At 41.9% G+C, this 25,825-nt stretch overlaps 1 protein-coding gene across 3 annotated transcripts in view; it reads left to right on the forward strand.

Moving 5' to 3' along the window:
* Window positions 1-7,045: 7,045 nt before the first annotated feature.
* Window positions 7,046-25,825, forward strand: part of slc7a2 (solute carrier family 7 member 2) — a 38,600-nt gene continuing 19,820 nt past the window's right edge. Inside the window, exons 1-2 of one of the 3 annotated variants that reach the window (XM_088911250.1) lie at window positions 7,046-7,145; window positions 25,275-25,659. In XM_088911250.1, coding sequence (XP_088767376.1) covers window positions 25,290-25,659 — 370 coding nt within the window. In that variant the 5' untranslated portion in view covers window positions 7,046-7,145; window positions 25,275-25,289. Of the gene's footprint in view, window positions 7,146-11,436; window positions 11,652-21,962; window positions 22,102-25,274; window positions 25,660-25,825 lie in introns of those variants that run through there. The other 2 variants (XM_088911232.1, XM_088911241.1) reach the window with 2 other exon arrangements.

The raw sequence follows: 25,825 nt of genomic DNA on the forward strand, positions 1-25,825 counted from the left end.
GTTTGTATGTTATTGAATTAAATCTGCCCCAGGTGCTACGGTCACGGTTTGTCTTCCTGCGGTTTGAGATTCACCCATCAGCCCCTAGGACTTACCACGACAACGTCACGGTCCTAAAGTCTGCCGATTAGTCTGGATAGTGCAGAAGCCTGGTTATCCCGGCCTGGCACCCTGTTCCTTCGTATCCAGAAACACGAATAAAGGATAGTAAACGTTCATGAAACACGCACACATACAGTGCATGCATACGTGCATAAAAGGCATTTTTATAATAGATCTTGTAAAATGCTCGGAATGATAAAGACAAGGAAGGTCACCTGGCTGAGCGACAATGACACCTGTGGTCAAGTACTGCCAGATGTTAGACGGATTAATAAAAAAGGTGCATGCTATTCCTATACACGTATGGTTAGTGAAAAGGGGGGATAATATAGCGAGAAGGTGCTCGCTGTACTGCATATTAGTGTATTGCTACAGCTGTGCCTCGTGTTCAGGTAGGTAGCAAGCACTGGGCCTGAAACGACATGAGGTCAGTGAGACTGGACTCGGGTCAGAGCTGTGCTTGAACCTACAACGGCTCATCGTGAGCAGCCTCACATTACTTCAGATGCCCCGCGATGGCCCAATCTAACGTGAAAATAAACAATTAAACCTGTCTGGTTCTAAAAATATTAATTAGCGCCGCATGTTGAAGTTAATGTCTTGAAAACTCAAAATCTTATAAGATCATTTAAAGGAAAAAGTGATAAAAACAACGTGGGTTTGCAAGGGAGACAGTGGCTCTGGGGGCTGGTCTGTCTCTGTAATTTCCTGTATTTTGCAGATGAGCAAAATGGTGTGAGAGGGACACAAATACACCATGGGTACTCCTTCGCGCCACACTGGACTGCAGAGTTCATCGGACCTGTGCCCTTCCTAAACGGAAAGAATCGATTATTCAGGGACCTGAAATTCCCAAGCTCTCTGAGAGTCAGAGGAGGAGTCAACGTCAGAGTCTGCAGGATGGTGGGCTTTCCTGGCCAGGAACACAGGTGAGGGTCTCTATGGACTTGTCCCCAAACGTGGTTGATTTCCGTATTTGCTACTTGGTGCTATTGGAGGGTTTGACTTTGATTTTATCAAGGACAGGAAACTCCAGCCCACAAGGGCCATTGATGCACTAGTTTTCAATCATTCTGTAGTAGAAAAGTACAGATACTTAAGACCCATACTTGCCCATCCCTGTCCTACATACGGTAGTTACAGTTATAATCATTAAATTATGAAACAATAATTATTCCCACCTGTCTGTGTGTACCTCAACTAGTCCATGCACCAGATTTTCCTGACTGTGAAATGAGCTCATCCTCTTCGAGCTTAACTAGTGTAACCAGATAGCACTGCTGTCTGGCGCAGAGCTTACTCCCTAAAAAGCTTGCGAGTTCTAAGATGGTTCTCATCTGGTGGCTTGTAGTTACTTGATCTCATCCAGCTACTGTACATCTCGAAGGACCTTCAACGACACAGCTGGGTAGCTTGTTCCAGACTTCCACAACCATTGTATAAAGAAGTTCCTCCTGTTTTAATAGACCTAAATACTCTTATCCTTAGTTTCGTTAAATCACATTTTACAGTTGATTATGAAGAAGTCCACTGGCCAGACTTTGTCAGTTTCTTGAATATTTGAATACTTGAATCAAGACCTCATAGTCTTCTCTGTTCAAGACCAAAGAATTCAGTTCTTCTAACCTGTCAAGATGTCCAAAGACCATTAAGTCCTTAAGTCCTTAACCTGAAGCCCAGAAACCATTTCAATTCTTTTTACAACATGATGAATAAATGTTCATTCAATGTTCATGTTGTAATGTTCAACTATAAATGTTCATTACAGAAAGATGTTTACAAATTTCGAAGTAAGCATAAAATCGTGAACTTTGTGAAAGTGCTGTAAGTCGCCATGTTGTCACACTCCCATGGTCTTGTCACAGGAGAGAGCGAGAGTTCCCAAGAACTGTGACGTGACACGGCCCTTCCTGCTCACTAGTCACTGTGAAGACTGATGTACTGTGATGTATGAGCCAACAAATAGGTTGTGCGGCAGATATTTCACCGCAGAAATGTCCCAATGTGATCTGCATGCAGAGTTAACAAGTAGTATTTGTTGGCAAAACCATTTTGAAGTTGAAAGCAATATTTTTTATTGGATTAAAAGAGCTTTATTTACAATGTCGTAGGGCTGCTTTGTGTCACCAGAAGTTCTGTTGCTTCGTTCTGAATCGCAGAACATGGCGCTGTACATACCTGGAAATCTCGTCTATTTTGTGATGTGAATTGGAAGTCTTACAAGTTACTGGGAATGCTTTACTTTCATGGTGGTTTGAAATGCACAAATCGATGCTGATACTTTTTAACCCCGAAATATAAAAATAGCCTTGCAGTTCCCCTTTAAATCCCGATTATTCCTTTCTTCGACAAACACAAACTCGTACACCTGTAGCATACGTATGTGGAGTGGTTCCCATACATCTCGTCAGGCCTCGGAACCACAGCAGAGCCTTGCCTGGCTGTTACCAGGTTGGGAGGCCTCTTATCAAAGCCAGGCTGACCAGTAGGTGGCGCTCTTCCCACAGGACCGGAATCCCTAAACCTGTTGTGTAGCAATGTGACTGGAAACAGTACTGTTGGAGGTGCTGTCCTGAGGATAAGATATTAAACTCCCAACAGCTTGTGGTCATGATACATCTCTTTCGTAAGAGTGAGGGCGTTAACCCCAGTGTGCTCTCTAACTTCCACTGCATAATCTAGTAGTTCAGGTGGGGAGCTGCGTCAGCATGCGCAGGCTGCAAAGGAACGAGTAATAACACAATTTGCAGGTGATACAGCGAGCTCTGTTGCAAGGAAAAGTGCCTGGTGTGGATGGTTGTTGAGGGCGGTCAAGGGAGCTGTGAACAAGAAGGTTACGCAGATTAGGTGGTCGGCGATATGAGATGATAGGGCGATCAGAAAAGAGGGCCCCAATGGAGGGATCATCCTGTAAATACACAGCCACCACCACACTCATTCAAGGTTCCCGAAACGTTGTGTTCTCTTTCTTCTTTTTTTCAGCATGGAATAAACCCACTGCATAATCTAGCCTGCTGTTTTTCCCTTCTCTTACAGTATGTGGGGAGTGATCTGTGTTTTGTTTCTTCTGCAGTTTTGCTGCCGTGCCGCAAGGCTGCTGTTGAAGTGGGTCCTCTCCTGTGGGTGAAGTACTTTGGGATCCGGTGTGCTGAGAAGCAAATCCAGGGGTTTCTGCTCATTTATTTTCTCCACCACCATCGCTCTGCCCCTCTCCGACAGCTGCTCTAGCGTCTCTCCTTCTTGCCAAGGCCGCACAACCACTGCCTGGCACCAGGTGGCGCCTTTCCCCCTCTCTTTCTCTCTCCTGCCTCCTGCTGCCCTGCCTCACCTGCAGCGCCACCCATCTCTTGTGGTGCTCACTCTGTACCTCACATGATCCTGTGTTTCATACTCCAGTAGGTTCCAATGGAACAATAGCTTTGTTGAATTACTCTACCAAGGGTGGGGCTCTTACTGCTCTACTGCTGAAGCATCTTTTCCTCTTTTTCTTATATCTTTCAATTTTCTTTCATTCTTCTTGTTGTTTATTGAAGTTATTTTTCTCTGGTGTTATTACCAGTTCTGTACCTGGTGCTGTATTCCTTATTTCACCAGGGTACGGTGGATTCCTATCTTCCTTACTCTGCGCAACGCACTGTGTAACTGTGTAACACTGTGTGTTACTATTGCCTGGGTGATTGCAGAAATAATTATTTCGTGCATGCCACTCTTATATATGAATTCCAGCTAAACAAAAAATGCATTTTTGGTTGGTAAAAGATTGTAATTAAAAAAAAAAACTTTTGACACAGTACTGTACTCATTTTCATATTGTTTGAAACAGCAGAGGGCACACTTCAGCTTCTTTGTAATTTTCAGTTTTGCAATTCCCAGTTTTATCAACTGTTGCAATTAAAACTAATGACATGCCAAGCTCCACAAGAGACAGTCAACCAGAAAAGGTTAAGTTCTGCATTTTAAGTGTAATATGTACAGTAACTGTGCTCAAAACCTGCAGCCCACTGAAGCCCAGCAGGTGTGAGCCTGGCCAGTACCTGGGTGGGAGACTCCTGGAAAAAACAAAGGTTGCTGCTGGGAGTGGTGTAAGTGTAGCCAGTAGGGGGCGCTCACCCTGCGGTCTGTGTGGGTTCTAATGCTCTAGTACAGTGATGGGAAAACTATACTGTAAAGAGGTGCTGTCCTTTAGATGAGACATAACTCTCTGTGGCCATTAAAGATCCCAGGGTGGTTCTTGAAAAGAATACTATATAAGTTTAAGAATTATAATTATAAAATGAAATTGTGAAGCAATTTAGGCTCTACAGGTACATAAACTAATGATATGTCATGAACTTTGTTATGTCAAGTAAATATAACTTCTTAACCTAAAGCTCCATCTTTTAAAATAGGTTCTAGACAAAAACATGCATTCCCTAACTCTTTGCAAACAATTACATACTTCCTAACTAGTATCAGAATATAACAATAGTCTTAAATTTTTTTAAAGCAGGAACTACTGATGTTTTATTTTTTTCAGCAATCCAGTTGTAGCTACAGATTTGACAGTATCAGAAACTAAAGCTTACAGTATATAACATTTCTGTGTCAAAACTAAAATTGAAAACTTTTATTAGTCCTGTAAATTTGATACTGTCCCCCTAACTTAAATTGGTAATGCACTCAAATAAGAATATGAATAAAATTCCTGAAGTTTCACAATTTGAAAAAGTTTATAATAGTTTGAATATTTTATAAAAATGCCAAGGCGTTCAATAAAGTCCTCACCTCAAACAATGACTGTAAAGCTGATAATTTAAACAAATATGTGTTAATGTTAACTAAACGTTCTTGTGATTTCACATATAAGACTATAAGGATTTGCATGGCTTCTGAATAAATGAGGAGATGGAATCTTTCCTAGAAAAAGACACTGTTCACACAAGCAGACTCAGATTCCTAAACCCACAGAACAGTGCGACCGGTGCCAAATGTCTCGAGAAATACAAGAAGGTGCCTCAAACACACAACCACATCAAGCTCCACAACCTGACAAAACACTGCATGAACACGATCAAAGGATAAATACACTACAAAAGCCTAACTACCAAACCTCTAACTACCAAAGAGCCAGGTAGCCCACCTCCCATTAGAAACCTCTCTGATCTCCCTGTGTATCTAGTGGAACAGCAATGCTGTTAAACCAAGAGAACAAGAAAACAGGAACAAGTAATTGATCACAAACCAGAAGTAACAGCTACTTACAGCAGGGCTGTCCAGTCCTGGTCCTGGAGGACCACTCTGTCTGGTGGTTTTCACTCCAGCTCAGCTCTTAACGAGCTACACCAGCTGGTTACTGGCCTGATTTCACAGCTTCTTCTTTTCAAATGCTGCAGAATTAAAGAGCTCTAGAAAACCTCCAGTAAAGCCCCTCCAGAACCAGGACTGGACACCCCTAAACCTACTGGATCCTGGTCTCTGATCATCAGGCCTATACGCAATTTAAATCCAGAAATTCAGCGAGCAGGCAAAAGTCCTCTCTAGTGCCCAGGGCCCTTATAATTACATTTGGCAGTGAACGCTTAATTGTGTTTTATGCATATCTGATCAGACGAGTAGTGTATGATGAAGTGGTGGCTCTGTGGATAAGGATCTGTGGCTGTGCCTGGAAGGTTGCCGGTTCAAATCCTGCGGCTGGCAGAGGAATCCTACTCTGTTGGGCCCCTGAGCAAGGCCCTTAACCCCAACTGCTCCAGGGGTGCCGTATAAATGGCTGACCCTGTGCTCTGACCCCAAGATTCTCTCTCCCAGCTTGTGCGTCTCATGGAGAGCAACCTGCAGTATGTGTGAAGGCAAATTCCTAATGCACGAAATTGTACTGTATATGGCCAATAAAGTGATCTGATCTTAAACTACTTGTTCTGACCTGAAGGGTAGAGGAAGGTGCGTGCTACAATTTTTGTGATAATGCAAAAACATTATAGTATTAGTGTTGACATAAGCAGTTGAATATTATTATAATAACTGTTTTACATACAGGAGCATTTGACCTATAAGAGGGGCACCCTCTTCATCCGCCCCTGAGGCGCACCGCAGCCTGGGCGTCTCGAGTTACAGCTGGTCTGCGCCAGCGGCCCTCAGATCACCAGCTCAGGGGGAGGCGTGAGAGAGACTAATAATAATACCCCTGCCCTTGACAAGCGAGCGAGCCACCAAACTACCTGTAAAATATAAACCCGAATTATGTAATTGTTTGTCCATGTGGTATTACGGAAACCCGCTTAATACGTCTTACGATCGACTGCGTATACTGTATTTCCATAAACTGAGTATGAAACAGTTCCGAGCGTGAAAAGGTATAAGAACCAAACGTGTTTAGAACACATAACGTACAGTTCGGTCTGTCATTCGAAGTAAAATAAACCATTTTAACGGCATTGCTGTCTGTTGCCGTTATGATGTTAATTGTAACAAAAAAACTGTAGTACCAGCAGAAATAACCACACAGAAATATAATGCCAGATACTGCACTAATAAAGTTACTACAAATTCCGTGTTCTGGGGAGATTGTATTCTGATAAAATATATGTCTTACTCATCGGGCGCATTTCTAATCGTTTCAATTTTTTATCAATTTTTTATCAATTATCAATTACAACTTTTTGCTGAATTTATGTTTTTTTTGTATTTACATTTACATTGAATACCACACCGTAGGGAATCTTTTGCTGCTATCCGAGACTCAAAAAAAAAAAGATTTTCAGGTTTAAAAAAGGATCAGACGTCGGGAAAGTTGCTTAAACTTAGCACAGCCATATGTAAAAGATAAAAAGATACCCAGAGGCAAGTTCAGTTACTCCGAAACCTGTCTCCTAGAGTTCAAACTAAATGTAGTGCAATACTGTACACGCCCATGCTTCTCAAACACTTATTGGTTTAAATGTCATGGATTGGGAAAAAGCCCTCTTTTCTAAAGGGATGGAACACGTGGTAATGTAGGAGGAATATTTCACCGCGCAGCAAATGAATGTTTTGAACAGACACTCCAACTTTGGATTCCGTACACGGTAAGAACTTTTTTTCTAACATAAAACACAGTCTGTTCTCTTCTCGCTATCCGATGGCTCGACCCATCTTGCAGACGCACCGTGATCATTATTGTTATTTCAGGTTTGTGCAGTTCCGCGATATACAGTACCACCCGTGTTCTAAAACAGTATTCGCGTGCTTGCAATTAAAAAAAAAACATGGACATACCTGTTCTCTGCGTGACGAGACAAGATCAAAATTCCAGTTAAAATGTGTCACGTTTATTCCTGTGCTTCGCAAGCGAAATGTTGAAACTCCTTATGTTTCGGAGGCATACTGATTATCGCATATGTGTATCATTTTTATGCCCCTTTGTAGAAAATTATCTTCCATTGCTGTGAATAAACCCAGTAAAAAAATGGAGAGAAACTTTGAAGCCCTAGTATAATTCGTGTTCTAGTATTTGGAAGAATGTCACACAAATCTATTAAACAGATTTCTGTCAATTTGATATTAGTAATACCATATTCGTATTATGCGCAGAAAGGCGTTTAATTCGTGTATGAAATGTACCTGGTCTGTTTAATTTTGGGGTTGTTTCTTTGCGCAGGCTCTGCACAGCTTTAAATGAACATTTTAAAGCTGTAGCCTCTAGTAAGACGTCTTGTCTGCACGAATTTTCAAATGTTAAAAAGCATGGGTACTTCATTTTTAAACATCTGCCAGCCCGTGTACGACCGTTTTTGTTTTGCAAAGGTAGAGACGGAGCAACACTTGTTTCTTAGTGTTCTGATAAAACAAGTAACATTTGTTTATTAATGTGCTGATAATGTGTTGTAAAAAAATCTATAACAGTTTGAATAGAAGACTCAGAAGTTGGAGTAGACACGTGCTTTCCTAGACACTTCCCGGGTGCCCTCTTGCTTATCATTCACCTTTATACAGTAGGTCTCATTACAAAACAGCTGATTCCCATGCTTCTTAAGGGTTAGATTTATTTCAGAAAAACAACTGAACTATGGTCTTTCTTTGCCCAGCAATCTTTGGTCTGACCTGTCAAATCGAGTGGTGTTTTAGAACAGATGATCATTTAATTCCACACTACCTGTGCATGAGGGGTGACCCAATGTCAGACAGTCAAAGGTGCTGTATGTCCCCTGTCCATGGCATTTCTTAGAGAAGTTTAGTTAAAGATAAGAAACTAAGACACTAACATACTGTATTTGTTGGCATGTTTTAAGCTGATCAGTGGTATAAATAGTTAGAACACTTTCAAGCACTCTGGTGGCAATACTGTCTGCTTAGCACCCAGGTCAACCCAGTGTTTGTGTGTGATAAAACACAGGAGCAAGTCCTGCTGACTGGGGTCTCTGGAATCATAGTGGGTTAGAAAATCATATACTGTACAAGCAGTAAAGGAAGAAAACCTTCAACATTTCCAGATCTAATTCCACTTCCATTTCATGGTTGAGAGATTAATTAAACCTACTGTATATTTTACCCTTTTCTACAAATTGTAGATCAGTTTACGTTCCCTTAAAGTACAGGCCTAGGTAAGGGCATTAAAAAGCCATTGCGTATCCTTTAAACTACAGGCATTTTACCAAACAGTACCAAACAGGTGGCCTTTGGTTGCATTTTTATTTTATTGACTGTTTTGGTTGATTCCCTTGGATTGCAGACTTGCAGGTGACGTAAATCTCTGCGGACGGACGTCCTGCACTTTGCTCAGAGAGGTTAGTCCTCGTTCAGTGACTTCAGTGTGAAGCCCTGGATATCTGTCCGGTAGTAGCAGTTGTCAGAACCTTATTACCTCCAAGGTTTGATCTCCAGGATGCAGTTCCATCGGAACATCGCACTGAAGATATTCCATCCATCCATCTTGTATCCAGTACAGGGTCACACGGGTGGAGGAGCCCATTCTGGCAAGCAACGGGCACCAGGCAGGGTACAGCCTGGGCACAGGGCGTGCACACACACACACACACACACACACACACCAGGGCCAATGTTCCCTGAAGACAGTTAACCTCCCAGCAAGTCTTCAGACTGTGGCAGGAAAGCAGAGCACCTGCAGGAAACCCACTCCAACATGGAGAGAACACAAACCCCAGGAATTGAACCCAGGACAGCAGTGCTGAACACTACACCAGCGTGCCGCACACTGGAGGTCTCCCGTCTTCATTTCTTCCTGAGTGGACGCATCTTTAAATGATGTAACACGCTCCTGGTCTGACCTTTCAGGTTCTTAATGTTTCATTTGATGAATTAAAAACGCAAAACCATAGCTGCTTTTTCTAGGGCATCACAGGGAGTAGGTCTTGTGGCAAAGTCACTTGCCTTTTGTATTTAAATTCAATGTGTTTCTATAAAAGGGAACGGAAAATACGAAGTTGTAGTTTTCATAAAGCACTCGGATATTGATTGTCAGCAATAGGAGTTTTTGTTAGTTTGGAGTACTTCCTTTTATGAATGACAAAATCCATCCTTCTCCAGGAAAGTCATCTGCCAGAATAGTGTGATTATTCATTTGAATTCAATTTTGGGTACATTTTTCATTAGACTTGGGGAACATATTTGGCCCAGTATGTGGCTACATTTCCTCTAATTTTGATTAGATTTAAATTTTTTTGTTTTTTTGGCTCACTGGATAACTTATGATGGAGTCTATATGCATGATTGAGCGTAGAGTACATTTTAAGGTTTGTTGTTATATGGAAGTGCAAAATCAATCTTTATGTTTATCTTTCAAAGTCTTCTACAGGTCGATAACCCTAAAAACTTATCCTTTAAAAATCAATATATATCTTTTTTTATATTTCTAATGCACTGAAGCCCAGCTGTGGGTTTATGTAAGTCATACCCATAGGAAGCGTTTTCCATGAACAGATCCATAGTCCTCTTGGAATCCAACATGCAGGAGGCACCCAGCAGAAATAACCTGCGGTACCCTTTAGTTTTGTGTTTTTAGGGTGATACAGTACACCGTGTTTGTTTTCAGCACTCTCATGGAGCTGTTTGGACTGTGGATATATCAGAGGTACATTGTCAGGGAAAGTCTAAAAGGCCTGCCAGGCATCAGTGAGTAAATAATTTCTGCTTAGTTTAACTAAACATTTTTGTTCGGCAACAGATGGCCACTCATTTGTTTTGAGAATCATCTGAAATGAGAGAAAAATAGGTATGAAAGATGTGCTGAGTCCGAGGCCTCAAACAGCGTGCTTGAAACAACAGCAGACTTCTTTTATCTCGTTTGACCATGCTTTTGACAGTTTAGAATAACAAATGCCAGGGGCCAGCCTGTTATTCAGTTTTGTAATCAGAGGCATTTATACAGGAGTGTTAAAACATGATAAAGTTGGAAATACGTTTTTGGATTCTTTGTGGCAAACATTAACAAATAGATTTGTTTCATATTTGCTCAGCTCTAGTCAGTTCAGAGTAGTTTCTGGTCACTGAATCAGGAGTACTCCTCCATATTTTATAGGTGGCGCTTTTCGTATTCATCCCTTTTCTTTGCTAGAAGGGTTTGTATTAAGCCCTACCTTGGCAGACTTATCCTATTGGATTCAGATTAAGTTATTTGGCTGTACAAGGAAATGTTCTGGTGTGTTTCTCCTGAAGAAATCCCATTGCAGTTTTCAACTTCAAACTCGCTACCATTTTCTCAAAATAAGATTTCTGTTCCAGCATGTTCCATAAATTAAATTATTCACAAAAGTATATAGCTTTATAAGCTTTATAAAGTATATAGCTGTAGAATATAGCTTGTCAACCTCACGAAAGTAATTGTAAGAATGTATGATGTGGTCCAAAGACATTCTCTATTGTGATCAACAAACTTTTCTGTAGCCACGGTGGTGTGCTCAGCGAGAACTGTTGAACGTTGCTCTTAAACAGTAAGACACAGCTACACTCCAGAAGAATAGTTTCAGTAAAAACCAACACAGCGGGGACCTGAAAATGTCCAGGACTCATACACAAAATGAATCTTCTTATACCTGCATTAACACCTTTTGTTCACATTCTTTAAATGAGTCCTTCTAAATACAAGCAGCAGTTTTGTGTGTGAAACACAAGCCCCAGCGCCTGTATGCAGTTTGTCACACTACGGTGCCAAGGTATGCCATTTTTTTTTCCAGTTGGTGACGTTGACATTTTTCCTCCCTTTTTTGTTTCCATCGTCCTTGTTTCCCACCCCTCCAGGACGCGCTAATGATCGCTGGTGCAGTCCACACATGGTGCACTTTCCTCAGGAGTCACGTGTTACGCACAGCTTGTTTTAGTTGGGTGGGGATGTTCTAGCATAGCAGGCAGGGCCTGGGACTCATACCTGCGGGGTTGTGGGTTCAGGCTCCTGCTGCAGACATTGCTGTTCTAGCTTGAGGTTCTTTACCCCAGTTGCTCCAGTCCACCCAGCTGTGTAGGTGGGGACCAGCATTGCTGGGGGGTTTAACCCCGTGTTGGTCAGCAATGTGCCGTCTAGTCTTCTTAACACTAGAGAAACCAGGATGAGTGCTGTCCGGGGAGCAGGAAGGGCTCTGGTATGTTACTTAACTTTTTATTTTATTTTATACATAAACTGTAGTTTATTTTATTGAATATATATTGCACTTTAAATGAAAGTGACACAGTTACAGTGGAAGTGCTTCTCTGAGAACAGGAGGTTGGGGGTTTCAAGCTACCGAGCTACATCAGTGAAGCCAAATCTCTGGCGTCTTTCAAGAAACAGCTGGAGGAGATTCTCAGATCAACGAGCTGCTATCTACCAGACAGGCAAGATGGGCTGAAAGGTATCTGTGACCATTCTCGGATTCCTAGTCTGTGGGCCTTGCACTTTCACTTTCCTCAGGGGTCATCCTTTATCAAAAGACAAAAACCTGTTGATCAAGGTCCTCATAACGCCAGCGCAGCAGCATGAGCTTAATGCTATGATGTACTTAGCGTCCTTTCTTTTGGTGTTTGTGGTATTTGTCAGCTGCCCCCCACGTCCTCATTAGTGGTCATTAAGTCTTAGCTACTGTAGATCACAGTTTGGTGAAAAGTCTTCACTGTCCTCTGAGGGTAGGATATACTTATTACTGCAATAATTTCAAACAGTATCCTTGTGATTATTGCAAATGACATAAACCTCTGTTTTGTTGAAAAGAATATTTGTATGGACAAATTTTATGGTCCTTTTACTGCTACCATAAATAGTCACCACCGTTAAATATCCACTCCTGGTGAAACTGGCCAAACTGCAGGGCTGAAATGCCCATGAGAGGGGATCTGTAGTTAGAAGCTGTGACTTTAAGCTGAAAAGGTCAAGCTGACTGAGGACTGAAAAGCAATTCACCCTGTTTCTTAATTAGCAGAGTTTTAGTGTTTTAACTGGGGAAACAGAACCCGTTCATCTTAAGTCTGACAAAATTTAATGTAATCAAAAACTTCCTAAAAACAAAAGACCTGCAGTATGTCTAGGATCTATATTCCACATGCTGCCCTTCTGACGTTATGTGACATTGTAATGTAATGTTCTGTCATGTTATGAGCACTTGATCGATGGATACAGTCATCTGCCATCTCTGCACCTCCCATAGTGTCGCGATAAGCAATGGGACAGGGCTGGATTCCAAGGACAATGTATAAAATGTGCAAAATATTATGCATACAAATTGAATTCTAAAAAAATTGTGGACAGATCTCAAAAATGAATAAGAAATAAGAAATGCAATCTGTTTTTTAACTCTTTTTTTAATACAGTAGGACTGCACCTGCTGTATTAAAAAGCTTTAAGATAAAACCTAGAAAAGACAGTGTTGTCATCAGCAAAATCTTAAAGGTAAAAAATTTTTTCCTGCTTAATGTGCTGAACAGCATAAAAAGAAAGTTCACAGCAACGGCAGTATCTTGCCAACATTACCCATGTGGCATGTTTGGGTTAATAGTTGGGAGCTGGTTCAGAATTTGTTTACAATCACTGAGTGGTCAGAATTTGTTTGAGGACGTCCTTGAGTGAAACATCTGCATTCGCTGTCACTTGTTGATCGTATGAGTTTCTTCTGCTTGACAAAGCAGGCGTTAACAGCCTCTGTGCACCTGTAGACTCTGAGGACCTGCAATAATCCCACGCAATGTAAATCATTTAGAAGCTTCAAGTTATTCATATTTTACATCAATGAAAAAATGAGAGAATATTATCTGTCACTTTTTTTTGCAACTGTAGTTTTAAATAATTTCATATATATTTGCTTGTAAGTCCTAAGTCAGCACAACGGAATTCTTCAGAAACACCAGTGAAGTGGGAACTACTGTACATGTGAGTACATTTAAAGCTGAGAACAGAAGGCACATTTTTAGGTTTGTTTAGGGTTGGAACAAGCAACCTATCCATGTTGTTGAAGTCAAAGCCCGGGCATCTGTCAAGAAACGTCTGGTTGAGATTGTCAGATTAGTTAGATCCTACTAATGAAATGATCTACACATATCCAATGGCCTCCTCTCATTTGTAACCTGGTTTATGTACCTAAAAGATCAGGTCTGGCTCAAAATGCTTTATTTGTTGCACTTAATCTACTGAAAAAATGTTTTAATAAACCGAAGAATTCATGTTTATGATGTTCAGTTGAAATTGCATATCGACAGAATTGGGTTTTAATATTTGACAATATTAATGTTGTTGTAGGTAATTTACATACTGCTTTCTGCCAAGGAATTTCATACGTAAACTAAAAAACTAAAAAACAGAAGATTTTATTGAAGATTTTATTGTTTAAGGGTTGGAAATTACCTAGCTTAACCCATAGGTGAATTACTACCAGGAAGCGTGAAGCATCACAATTTCATACCAATTCTTCTATGTGAACAGATCTGAAGAGTAATTAGGTCATCGGCACATCAGCTTCTGGAGTTTCTGAAAGAATTCAAGTGCAAGTTAGACATGACATTGAACAAGTTTAACTCCCCAATAGCCCTTGGCCACCACGATGATTTTCCTTTATGGGGCACTGTTGTGCATCCGTTGTGTTTCAGTGAACTTCAGGCCTGTTAGCACCTAGGATTTTTTAAATCCTTTATTTAACCCAGAATTTCGATTGAGTGCCAATTCTCATTTGCAGTGACGGACAGGAAAGGACCCAGCAGAGCATGGAGTGAAGCAGTTTGGGCGGAGGGCCCTTCCTGTTACGAGTTAGTAGTGAGGACCCTATGCAGAAAACCAGGGCGATTTCGAGAAGCGATGCCGTAAGCCGTGAGGAAGCCGAGAGTCGAAACCAGCGCGAGAATCAAAGTACCAAAACCAAAACACCAGGAGACGTAGTCGAAAAACAAGCCAGGATCAGGAAGCCAAAAAACCAAGTAGAAAGTAATCGCAAGAGTAGGAGAAGCTCTAGCCAGGAAGAGCCCTAAGACTGAGCGCAGGGGAGACTGTGAAGCAGCATTCAGTAAGCTGGGATGAACTGGCTAACTGGGGACTGTGTTGGAATGCAAGGTGGAATGCCGAGTCCTCCGGGGGGCGTGGCGTAACACTTCTCAAGGGTACATCTGCATTTGCCCACCTTGTGGCCCAGAATCCTGCCCACTGAAGAGATGATGACGATGATGATGACGATGATGAAGAGACTGGTGCGGAAACGCTCCCTGCACAGCTGAGAACTTGCTGTTAATGAGGCGTGACTGTGCAGTCTGGGAGCCAGTCCTTCCTGCGAGATTTTTAATACTTTCACAATTTGCTTGCGGCTCCTCCGGCAAAGGCAGCGTGTTTGGACGGTAGGGTGAGTCCCGCAGCCTAGATAGCAAGGCTCAGGGCAGGCCTGTGCCATGGGGATTGAATAACGAGCCCACTTCCTGAGACTGGACACTCCCAAGCTGGTGAGATCAGGGCACATCTTAAACAGTCTTAAACAAGGAACAGAGTGATCTGGGGTAGCATTGCCTCAATGGATTAATCCTTTCATGGATTAAATGAAACATTCTGAAACCGATAATGAGAGTAAATAGTATTTGTCGTAAATCAAAAAGTTGCATGAGTTGTTATTTTTAATAAAATGAGCATTTGAAGGGATAATGGGCTGGCACTAAGGGTATAATAGTAAATAAAATGTTGTGGGGAGTGGGCTTATAAGTAAATGAAAAGAAAATATTAAGATTTAATTAATCCACATTGAACTTTTGAGCTTGTACCATTTCGGGAACTTGTACTTGAGGAGGGAGCCGGGGTTATCGTACAGAGAAATGTTTTCTGGATCTTTTGTCTGAGTGTTATTTATGCTCCTGTAAATTGCCTGCTTCCTTGGGAGTGTAAAATTCTGATTACTGTCAGGTTAGAGATTAAACCAGCAAACAATCTGCAACATACGTCAAGAACGCCGTGATCGCCTGGCCTGTAATATTTTGTTAAAGCTTGTGCCCCAGAAACATCACCTGAACAACATGTGCACCACAGTTTCCGTGCAGTGCCAGGTGTACACACATGGGACAGATCTTTTCCACGGCTCGTGGTTCGTTTCTTCTGAGACGTTGTGAATGTGCAAATGTGTTATATTGTTAAAGCCATGTGCCATTTCCCTGTCTTAAGACAGTGTTTCCTAAGGAGGTGTCTGGGGGCAAATGTGTTATTGCATGTGATAATATGAGTTTGTGGATTAGCTGCAATTGAACATTTCCCTCTTTGGAGGATGAACAGGTCTTTATGTGTGTCCCTTGTCTTCCACAAAGATGGACAACTAGATTGCCTAAGTATGACAGCGATTATAGTTGGGATAAAGCTGAACATGTAATTTTCCCTGATCCACGGGATATTATTTGACAATTTTATTTTGTCTTTGGAATCATCTATTCTAGATTTTTACAAATACTGGTCTTTAGATGTTGCATAGTTTGTTTAAAGTAGGTAAACAAAGGCTGTTTCACAATACATGGAGTTGTCCTTTATAGCAAATTGGCTCATGTTCTTGGAACTAATATGTCTGGATGTTAAATTTATACAAGCTTTGCTAAAGCTGATTGAAGTCTAGACTTCTAATCTGGGAAGGACCATAACTGTGATTTTTCTAAAGAGCTGCTTTTAAAGTGGCATTGAGTGTTATGGCTACATTTACAGTATGTTGTGTGATTTGCTTTTACAGTGTCTTGCTGATAATATCGCTGTTGGGCTCTGGTTTGTTTTGCACCACAAAGCGTGAGAGATTTACTGGGGCTTCTTTAAAGCCAAGGATACCTTTGATTATTTACCATGAATTGACTGGAGTTGACAAGCAGTTTTCTAAGTGTATTTACTGGAGTCAAAATTTAAAACAGTATATACATTATATATCATTCCAGGTAGTCCAGTTTTCTAATACAGCAACTAAGAAGTGCATCCTACTGTATATTGTATAGAATGTTTCATCTGAGTGGGTGTTTTAAGGTCATCATTTTACATTTTCTGATTGATAGTCAAGAGGAGGAGTGCCCCAAAGTTTTAAAACTAGAAGATGCATTTTAAAATATTCAAATGGCTGTCAGTGGGATTTTCATGTTGCATAACCTGAAAGTTACTTAGTAACCTCAGTGTCTTTAGGTGTGTACCTTTAAAAATAGGTGTGTTTCCTATTACTGGGGTAACATCCCTCTTTCTGCAGTTGAGCATGTAAGGGCTTCTCTGATCTTCTTATAGATAAGGAGTTTCTCAAGAACCCTCAGGCTGTGTTGGTTTATGTTTCTCTTTTAATATCCTGTGCTTCATAGCGCTATGCATGTATGTTCCAGGGATTTTGTCTTGATATTTCATAACAAAATTTTACCAGTGTTATGGCTTGTATACATTCAGCCTTTTTAAGTATTTGTTATAAAAAGAGAGCTCCCTTTCAGAAAGCTCAGTCTCGTAACATGAGACCAGCTCACATTTATTCTATTCAGTGACTGATTGGAATGAAGGAATTTTATCATTGCACTTGATGTTGAGGTATAAATCACAGTATATAGCCGAATGCCATTTTTTTAAAATGTGGAATTGCTTCCCATTCGTTATATGACCACCCAAACTGGAAATGCTAGCTGTCAAAGACAGGCTTGCTGCTCGAGAAGACTCCTGCACTCCTCCAGCGTGCCCAGACATCAGATCCATTCATCTTTCAACATGCTGCAACCTCCACACGCCTTACTGGCAGAGGTGAGAGTGACTTCTGCTCTGAGCGGCTTGTTATTTCTATCCCTGCTCTCTGCCAGTAAAGTAAGCTGAAGAGAAACTTGAGGGATATCGGTTGTCTCAGACGGAGTTGTGAACAGGCTGCTTAATCACAGCAAAGCAACTGTAACGCATACGGCCGATATTACTGGCTTGCCAGCGTGGTGACGTCACCGCCCGTCCCTGTGGATAGCAGGGACTGCAGCTGCTGGGCTGACGGGAGATTTCCCTTTAGCTCAGCTGGCTGGGTCCCTGTTGAGAGACGCCGGAGGCCCGGGTTCGAGTCCCCAGTGGTGGGGGGCCGACCTGAGGCGGCAGCGGCGAGGGCGCATACACATGTGAACCCAAGAGCGCTACACAACATACCGTCTAGGAAGTGTGGTTGCCTACGCTTGCGTTGGAGTGGCAGCAAAATAATGTCACCTTCCCTCCACGGCATGAAGGGTGGGCAGCTGTATCACGGACGGCGCTGTTCTTCAATCCCTTGTGATTCCTCTGATGATACTGGCTCCCCAAACCCTGCTGACTGTTGCTGTTGTCCAAGGACACTGCACCAGCAGCAGCCACCCCAAGTCACTTGAGAGCCAAGCGTGTTTCTGGACACACTGTTGTGTGTTGCAGTAATATTGTTACAGTCTTTCGTATGCTTCAGTTAACTACATTTTTTCACAAAATCCCCCTCCCCATGTTCTATAAGCACTTCCTCAAATTTCTTTTTCTTACTAATTAACTTTTCTCTTGAAGGTTCCCCCCTGACTTCACTGGTAGGCAGTGTGGGTCACTGCGTGAATTTCTCGCTGTCTCAATCAGGCAAGACAAACACAGCTCTATCTGTTCATTCGGCTTCTTTGTTTAACTAAAGTAAAACTGCTGAGACCAGCTGGACATATTCTGTTGCTGTTTGTGAAGCTCCGTCGGGTCCAGCCGAGACCTCTCTGTCCTGTCAGCACAATTCCTACTAGTTTATTACAGACCTGAAATTTTAGGAATTACCTTTAAGTGTGCTTTGATGGTTTAGTAAAACATTCCCCTTTTGTCTAATGATTTGACAAACACCAACACAGAAGCACAAAATGAAAATGTTTTGGTTCGGTAAATTAAGGGAATAAACATGCTTAATAGCTCCAGCATTTATCCATTTAATTGCTAAATTCAGTTGCTTGAGCTGTGCAGTATTACTAATGGTACTGCATAAAGTTTCAGTCTCTGAAGAGAAAACCTACAGTATGAGGAGAATTTACTAGTAATAAAGCACTAGAATAGATAGCACAGAATTCATGCTTCTGTTTGATTTATTAAACAGATTTATTAAGTTTTGAATTTGTCTTTTTAAATGAAACTACATTTCTTGTTCTTCTGATTGTTTTTCTTGGTTGTGGTTAATAATGTCTTGCACCCTTCAGAAAAGTCCCACATGTTGCACCTTTAAATAAGAAATTAATTGTTACATTCAGGGACACTGCCTCATGATGTAATCTTCAGAAAATGAACATTAAAGCAGATTCTGTTTGTATAAGTTAGATGTTATCCCAGTGATCACTTGTGCATTCCACAGCATTGCCCTTTGTCTGTTTCATGTCAGTTTTTAAGTTCTGCTTCCAGCTGAACTATGATTCAGGGTATAATTATACTGGTTTAGTACAGATGTCGGTGGGTTGAGCAAAAGGCTTGAATGCCACTATACTTGAGGAGAAAGCAGAAGTAAATAACTCTCTCTTATGCAGGCTGCAGAGCGGACTGTGGCCGGAGGACACAGGTGGGAACTATGTGGAAGTGCATCTAAAGCTGAGAACAGGAGGCTCTTCTTTACACAGAGGGTTGTGGGAGTATGGGACAAGCTACCCAGCCATTTTGCTGAAGTACCCAGCAAAAAAGAAAAACAGCTGGATGAGATTCTTGGATCAATTAACTGCAAACTAGCAAAGGGGCTGAATGACCGCCTCTCGTTTGCAACCTTCCTTCTGTTCAATAAGTTTAACAGATAAACAGCCTCATGGAATATCAGAACCCGTGGCAGTAAAGTCATCTGAAAGCCCATTAAGTAGCGTGAAAATATTGCAAAGCCATAATGGCCTTCCTTCTGTTACTGTGTCCTCTGTCCAAGTTCCAAACCAGACTTCGGTTCCCGGGACAGCTCTGCGTTTCACACGGACCTGCTGCCAAAATCCGCTGCACCTCTTTCTGCGCGTCAGCATTTGTCCTTTGAAGTCCGCCGTCGCGACGTTGGGAGTCTGAAGCCACTGCGTTTGTCAGGCCTCTGACGGCTGCAGTCCAGCTTCATTCTTTCTTACACAGCGGCAGCCTAGGGTCCTGCCAAACGCATTTACCCAGAAGAAAAGCGTGTTGAAAACCATTTCAATGTGGAGTCTCATGCCTAAAACCTCTTCCCTACTGGGGGTAGTGCTGTTAGGAAGGGGCGAAGGGTTAAGGTATCAAAAATTGCTTAACTATAAGGAGAATCGGAATTGATATTCTTTTGCAATTTCGCAGCACCAGAAAGCCCCCTTTCTATCTAAAAAGTGAAGGATATGGCACCCCAGAGCAAGAATTTGGAACTTTGCTGTTCTCCCTATAACTTGTCTCTGTATTTAAGGGCTGATGATAATAGAATTAAAAGCCACTAGGCATAAAATCAAATGTTTCTGTCAAAGTTGTGACTGTGAATCCCAGTGCTTGTTCTTGGTGTATGAAATGCAAAACCCAGTTCCTAGTTCACTGTAAAGCTTGTGGTAGCATCTTTTACTTCGACATTTTGCACTCCTAGGCCCCGTCTGCAGTGATTTAAGAAGAAATTCACAAATATTCTGAAGTCACAGATGGCTCGGTGTCTGCATATTCCATTCCATGTTGTCCAAAGTGTTGTGTAGCAATTGTAGCAGTTGTATCAGAATTTGGGATTGTCACTTTTGCCGGGTGTCCCTGGTGTCATCAGCTACTTCTGCTGTTAGATTAACCTCAGTCTGGACCAGCTGTAGGAAGCTGTGAGTAGACATGCAGTGTGTGAGCAGCCACTGGATTGCATTAATTTCTTGTCTTTAAACCAGGGCCTTCAGTCAAAGTAATTATTGAAACATAACTTCAACACCTCAAGGTTTTCATCAGAAGACAGGGTAGAGTGTATTCCTACTTTAGCTTGAAAGACATTACCTGTATCGTGCCAGTAAAAAGCTTAAGACAGTTTATTTTTGTGTGTGAAGAATGCTACAGTTTAAGAAGTGCAGGGAGCAGACATGACTCTTTTTTATACTCCATCTTGCTTTGTCGTACACTTTCAGTGACCAGCTGTGTGGAGACCAGAGAAGATTAAACAACCATGATGCTATTTAATACACAAGGCTATATTTTTTTATTAGGAACAAGTAAAGGTTTATTCCCTGCTGAAAAGAAAGAAAAGAAACACAACGTTTCAGCTGTGGAGCCTTCTTCGGTTGTGACGCATGAAGAAGGCTCCACATGCCGAAACATGTTTCTTTTCTTCTCTTTTCAACATGGAATAAGCCTTTACTTTTTTCCTTGCAGCCTACACATATTGATGCAGCTATCTACGTGAACTATATTTTATTACCTTGTTTTCGAGTTTCTGTAATTTTTTTGAGTGTGCGAAGATATGGTGTGTATTTTTTTTATTTCAAATTGAAATATTAGGATTGTGAATGTTTTAAAAGTTCTGTACAATAGGACACCTCTTCAGTACATCGAACCTAAGAAACTGACATAGAAAATGACATGGTATAACTTATACAACAAAAAACATTGTGTACAACAATAAATATCTTCTAATTATATGTACAGTATATTGTTTTTTTTAGTAATTTGTTAAACTCTTGTTATATATTTTATTATGTTACATACTGTACTGTATGTTGAAAATGTATTTCAAGGGGAGTAATTTCCTCTTTTGTCTCATTTTGTCATTCTAGATCCAAACCATTAAGGTAATATGTTCCTTTACATATGTATTGATTATCAAAATATGTTGACAGACCCAATGAGCCCTAAACATTTAAGTTGTTTCCCCTAGCGTCATTTCACAGAAACTCGTGACGGTGTTTTCTTGCTGTCAGAATGCACCGGATCAGCCCCTTGCCTCCCTGTGCTCTTTGTGCAGTGTTTGTACGATTCTCCTGCCTAATGGAATATTGTGCAATGTAAATCTGCCCACTTACTCCCTTCTCGGCTCCTCCACCCTCACTCTGCCAATCAGCTCTGGTGCTTTTAGCTGCACAAGATAAACAATAGTGCCTGCTCCAGTGTTTGTCAAAGCCAGTTGACTAACCATTTGTCAGTGGTGAGCAAGCATTTAGCGTCTGGTGCTGTCTTATGTGCATCTGCGTTTGAGCTCCGCAGGCGACATTCGTCGGGCCCGGGTGTCTTTGGCTGACGCACGAGGAGCCCACCGTGAGCGGAAAGCCGAGTCTTTCTGGCGCGGCACTGCCTCCCACCGGCGGGAGCCGCAGCGCAGGCAGTCAGAGGAAGGCTCCCTGGCAGGGCCACAGCTGCGAAGACATGCTGGTCACGGCCAGGTCCTGAGGCCAGCGGCAGAACATGATCAGAGAGGAGAGAGAGCTGGATAGGCCAAGGGAGGCTTAAAAATAGCCCTCCTGGGGTGCAGCATGTGAGTGGAAGACTAAGGAGTTGAACTTGAGCCATTTTTAGTTAGACTGTGTCCCGGACAGTCTGCGCGGCCGTGGCTCTGTGCTGTATGTTGGGCACACTTTTCCACGTCAGTTCAGCCAGCGCCTGCCAGACGCTCCGATGGCTGAGTAGCACGACTACTTTGCAAAAAGGGAAAACGCGAACGGATTTGCATTCAGGCATATATAATTTTCTGTGAACCAGCTGAATTGGTAAGTGCCGTCTGTTTCCTTACTTCTGCATTAGAATGCACAGTTATTTGGAAACAGGTCATGTGTAATGTGTGTGCTGCAATCTTTCGATGTGTATAAAACAGATTACAAATGTATTTTCTGAAACGCATTGCATAGAATTCAAGTTACTAATTTACTATAAGATGCATCTGTTAAAGCTGTACTTGAAGGAGGAACAAAAAATACTCATAACCTTCACAAACACTACATAACAAAATATAACAACATACTAAATCCTTTACAATTGTGCAATTGTGCAGATGACATTTCTGGCACATAATTATCCATACTGGTTGATAATAAGACACAGTTTTGGCTGAAAGTTTCAGTTTCCAGGTGGAGAGAAGACAGGTGAAAATGATGAAAGAGACTAGTAAGGACTTGAGCAAAAAAGAATGTAACAGTGGCTCTGGAATGTGTATGTAAATTTTTTTTATGCCACTTATTTTATTGAGCTGTGTAGTTTTTATGAAAGAGGTGTGACAGTGTTTGTTAGCCTCATTACCAATCTAAGATGATCGGCATGATATGTATTTAACTGTGGAAAGACCTCCTTTCCTATTGCTGGCTAATTTACTTAATAGTAAAGTAAAACATTTCTAAAATTCACCATTAAAAGCAATGGAAGAGTTTTTGCAGAAGATCATAGACTTTTGTTTGAAGTACCAGGATTACCAGTTTCAGATATGCATTTAAAGGTTTTGAACATCGAAGTTTTAAGCATGTTACTTGTTTAACATGTTTCTGAAGATCTTTGTACAAAAATTAAAGGAAATTTGCATTCCTGTAAACTACCATTTATGCTTAAGCTTTTTGTAACTGGATTTGTGAAAGCAAAGCATTGAAAGGAAATTTCTTATACAAAATATAGGCCAACTACACCAATGTAGGGACTCTGACTTTCAAAATGAAATTTGTTTGGTGGTATTTGATTGTGAAATACTGTATAAGTTTTTACATGTTACAATATTGGAATAATCAATTATAATGAAATCAAGGTCCCGAATCTCCCTCTAACACACTTGTGCCAGCATCCAGAAACAGTTTGGCTTGAGTTTAATGCCTTTCTGAAGCGATTGAAGAATGTAGAAAAGCATCAGCCCCTTGGGAGAGAATCCCAAGAGCAGCGACAGTCCAAGTTGGCTTTAGGCAGCGAGTGATTGTGGGCCCGAGCCCAGGAAAGTTACAGGGAGGAGAAAGTGGCCTTTGGACTGGACCTGTCAAGTCCTCTCTGGGCCGGGAGCCTTTGAAAGCTGAGAAGCGCTCATCTTCCACTGCCCTCTCAGACCATTCCTCCCCCAAATCTGTATTTAGCTCACATTGTTATGGTAATGAAGGCTTCTGTTGGAGACTTAATTGTATTTTCCAGGGTTAATAATTAGACTCCACTCACAATACATGAGCACAAGTACAGGAAAGATGTCGCTGTTCTTGAAATTTAATCAATATGCACGTTTCGCTTTGCTGAGTATAAATGAAGTGTGGGACAATTGCCAGAGTGATCTTTGTCGAAATTACACACTTCTGTGGCATTAAACAAATGAAACAAATATTCCAAAGCAAGCTGTTGTGGAGTAGCTGTCCTTGTCAAATACCTGGACAGTAGCCAAAGGTTCAATGGCTCAGAATCCAGTTGGACTGTTTCTTTTCATTTGAGGAACAAAGCATAAAATTCTCTTGTATGGGGACATCTGAATTCACATCATCCTTTTTTACAAAAGATAAAATTGGGACGCATGGAGAACAGCCTAAATTGTATTTAACAGAATGTCTTTGCATGTCTCCCCACTGCCTTTCTTTTAAGTATTAACATTTGACATATTTTAAATGCTGATTGAGGTGTCTCTTTTATTTTGACCCCTCTGTGCATAAATATAACTAAAACAGTTTTTGATGTTCTCAATTGCACTAACTGTACCAGCAAAACAACTGCAGGAAAATGTTCCCAGAGCTCATAGACTGTAGTGGAGAGTCAAGTTAGAAATGCTTAATTCATTAAAGCACACTGGTGACGCATCCAGCATTTCAAACTGCTAGAGTGTAGATGAAAGTCTTTCTGTCTTAGTGCGTCTGGATACAGTCCGTGTTCTTTAATTCTGTCTGGATACATTTTTTCATTTGCATTGTGTTTTTCAAATTATATACGTAAAATGTCGAAAAGGACAGATAAAATCAGTTATCCCTTAAGTATGACAGCAGTGTTAATGGTTTAGCCACACCGCCTACTCTTTGAAATGTTTTCTTGCAAGCTCTGAGGTTCAAGTGAAAGCTGGAGAAAAGATGGAACACTTTTGCCTGTCTGAAAAAAACAAAACGTGTACTTAAGCAGCCGTTTTGATACGTGATGTGTATTAACTGGGTGAATCTGAAGGATTGTGATTGACCAGGCTTGCTGACTGGAAGGAGGAATGTGGTTTCCTATTGAAATACCAGCCATGTGTTAGAGGTTAAAGCAGACAGTGGTTGTGAAGGTTTTACACTGCAGCCCAATTACTTTCAGTGCTGCAGCTCCTCCCCTCCCTGTTAAAATAACAGCACTCAGAAAAACTTATGCTTACGGTGAGCTCATATCTGACTGAGGCCATCGCTACTGGCGTATATATAGTGAAAAAAGAACCTGTTAGGTCACTTGCCATGTTACCTGTGGAACTCTTTTTGCATGTTGTTGAACATTTGTGAATCTAAATACTGGCAAGAAAATTATGTATTTTGTATTGCAGAAGAACACAGTCCTTCCAGATCAAACGAAAAAACATTTAGAATGTACAGTAGATCAACCCGTAGAAGCTAAAGCACAATAAAAGGTTTCTAGCCTGTTGTCGAGGCTTTCTTATTGAGTGTGCCTCCACAATGTGCCTCAAACTCTGGAGTCCTGCATGACCTGAACACGGCGGTGTTCAGTGACCCAACAGTTGTCGAGCCACACATGTTTTCTTAGCACGTTAGGTTTTGACAATGTGAGCAAGTTACAGTATGTTTTCAGCTCAACACTGTCTTTTCAGTCAGCGTTTGGTTGTTTTGTTGTTTGTCAGTCACTGACCATGACAGCAACTGGAATTTGGTCTGAAAAGGTGAACAGGGCCTCTGCTTCCCAGGCCTGGCTGTGACGGTGCGCGCCCTGTAACCGGAATCTGGGCGGTTTTCCTCCCCAGAGCCGTGCCACGAAGATGTGTGGCCGCGTGCTGACGCTGCTGCGCTGCCTAATGCGGAGGAAGGCGGTGAACACGGACAGCCCGGAGGACTCGAAGCTGTGCCGCTGCCTGTCCACCCTGGACCTGGTCGCCCTGGGCGTGGGCAGCACGCTGGGGGCGGGGGTGTACGTGCTGGCCGGGGAGGTGGCCAAGGGAGACGCGGGGCCCAGCATCGTCCTGTCCTTCCTGATCGCCGCGCTGGCGTCGGTCATGGCGGGCCTGTGCTACGCGGAGTTCGGGGCCCGCGTGCCGAGGACCGGCTCCGCGTACCTCTACAGCTACGTCACGGTCGGAGAGCTGTGGGCCTTCATCACCGGCTGGAACCTCATCCTGTCCTATGTGATAGGTGAGCACAAGACCAGGGCCTCGCGACTCGACCGCTTCTTCAAAAACTGTTTGGCGTGGGCGGCTGTTGAAACATCTTTACCGTCTTATTACTCCGAGAGCGTAGTTCAGCTGGGAGTTTAGGATGCCTTCATAGGTCATCACCAAGGGCTCTACTCCTGCTCAGG

This window comes from Atractosteus spatula, chromosome 1, assembly GCF_055471065.1.
Source record: "Atractosteus spatula isolate fAtrSpa1 chromosome 1, fAtrSpa1.hap1, whole genome shotgun sequence".
Lineage (NCBI taxonomy): Eukaryota > Metazoa > Chordata > Actinopteri > Semionotiformes > Lepisosteidae > Atractosteus > Atractosteus spatula.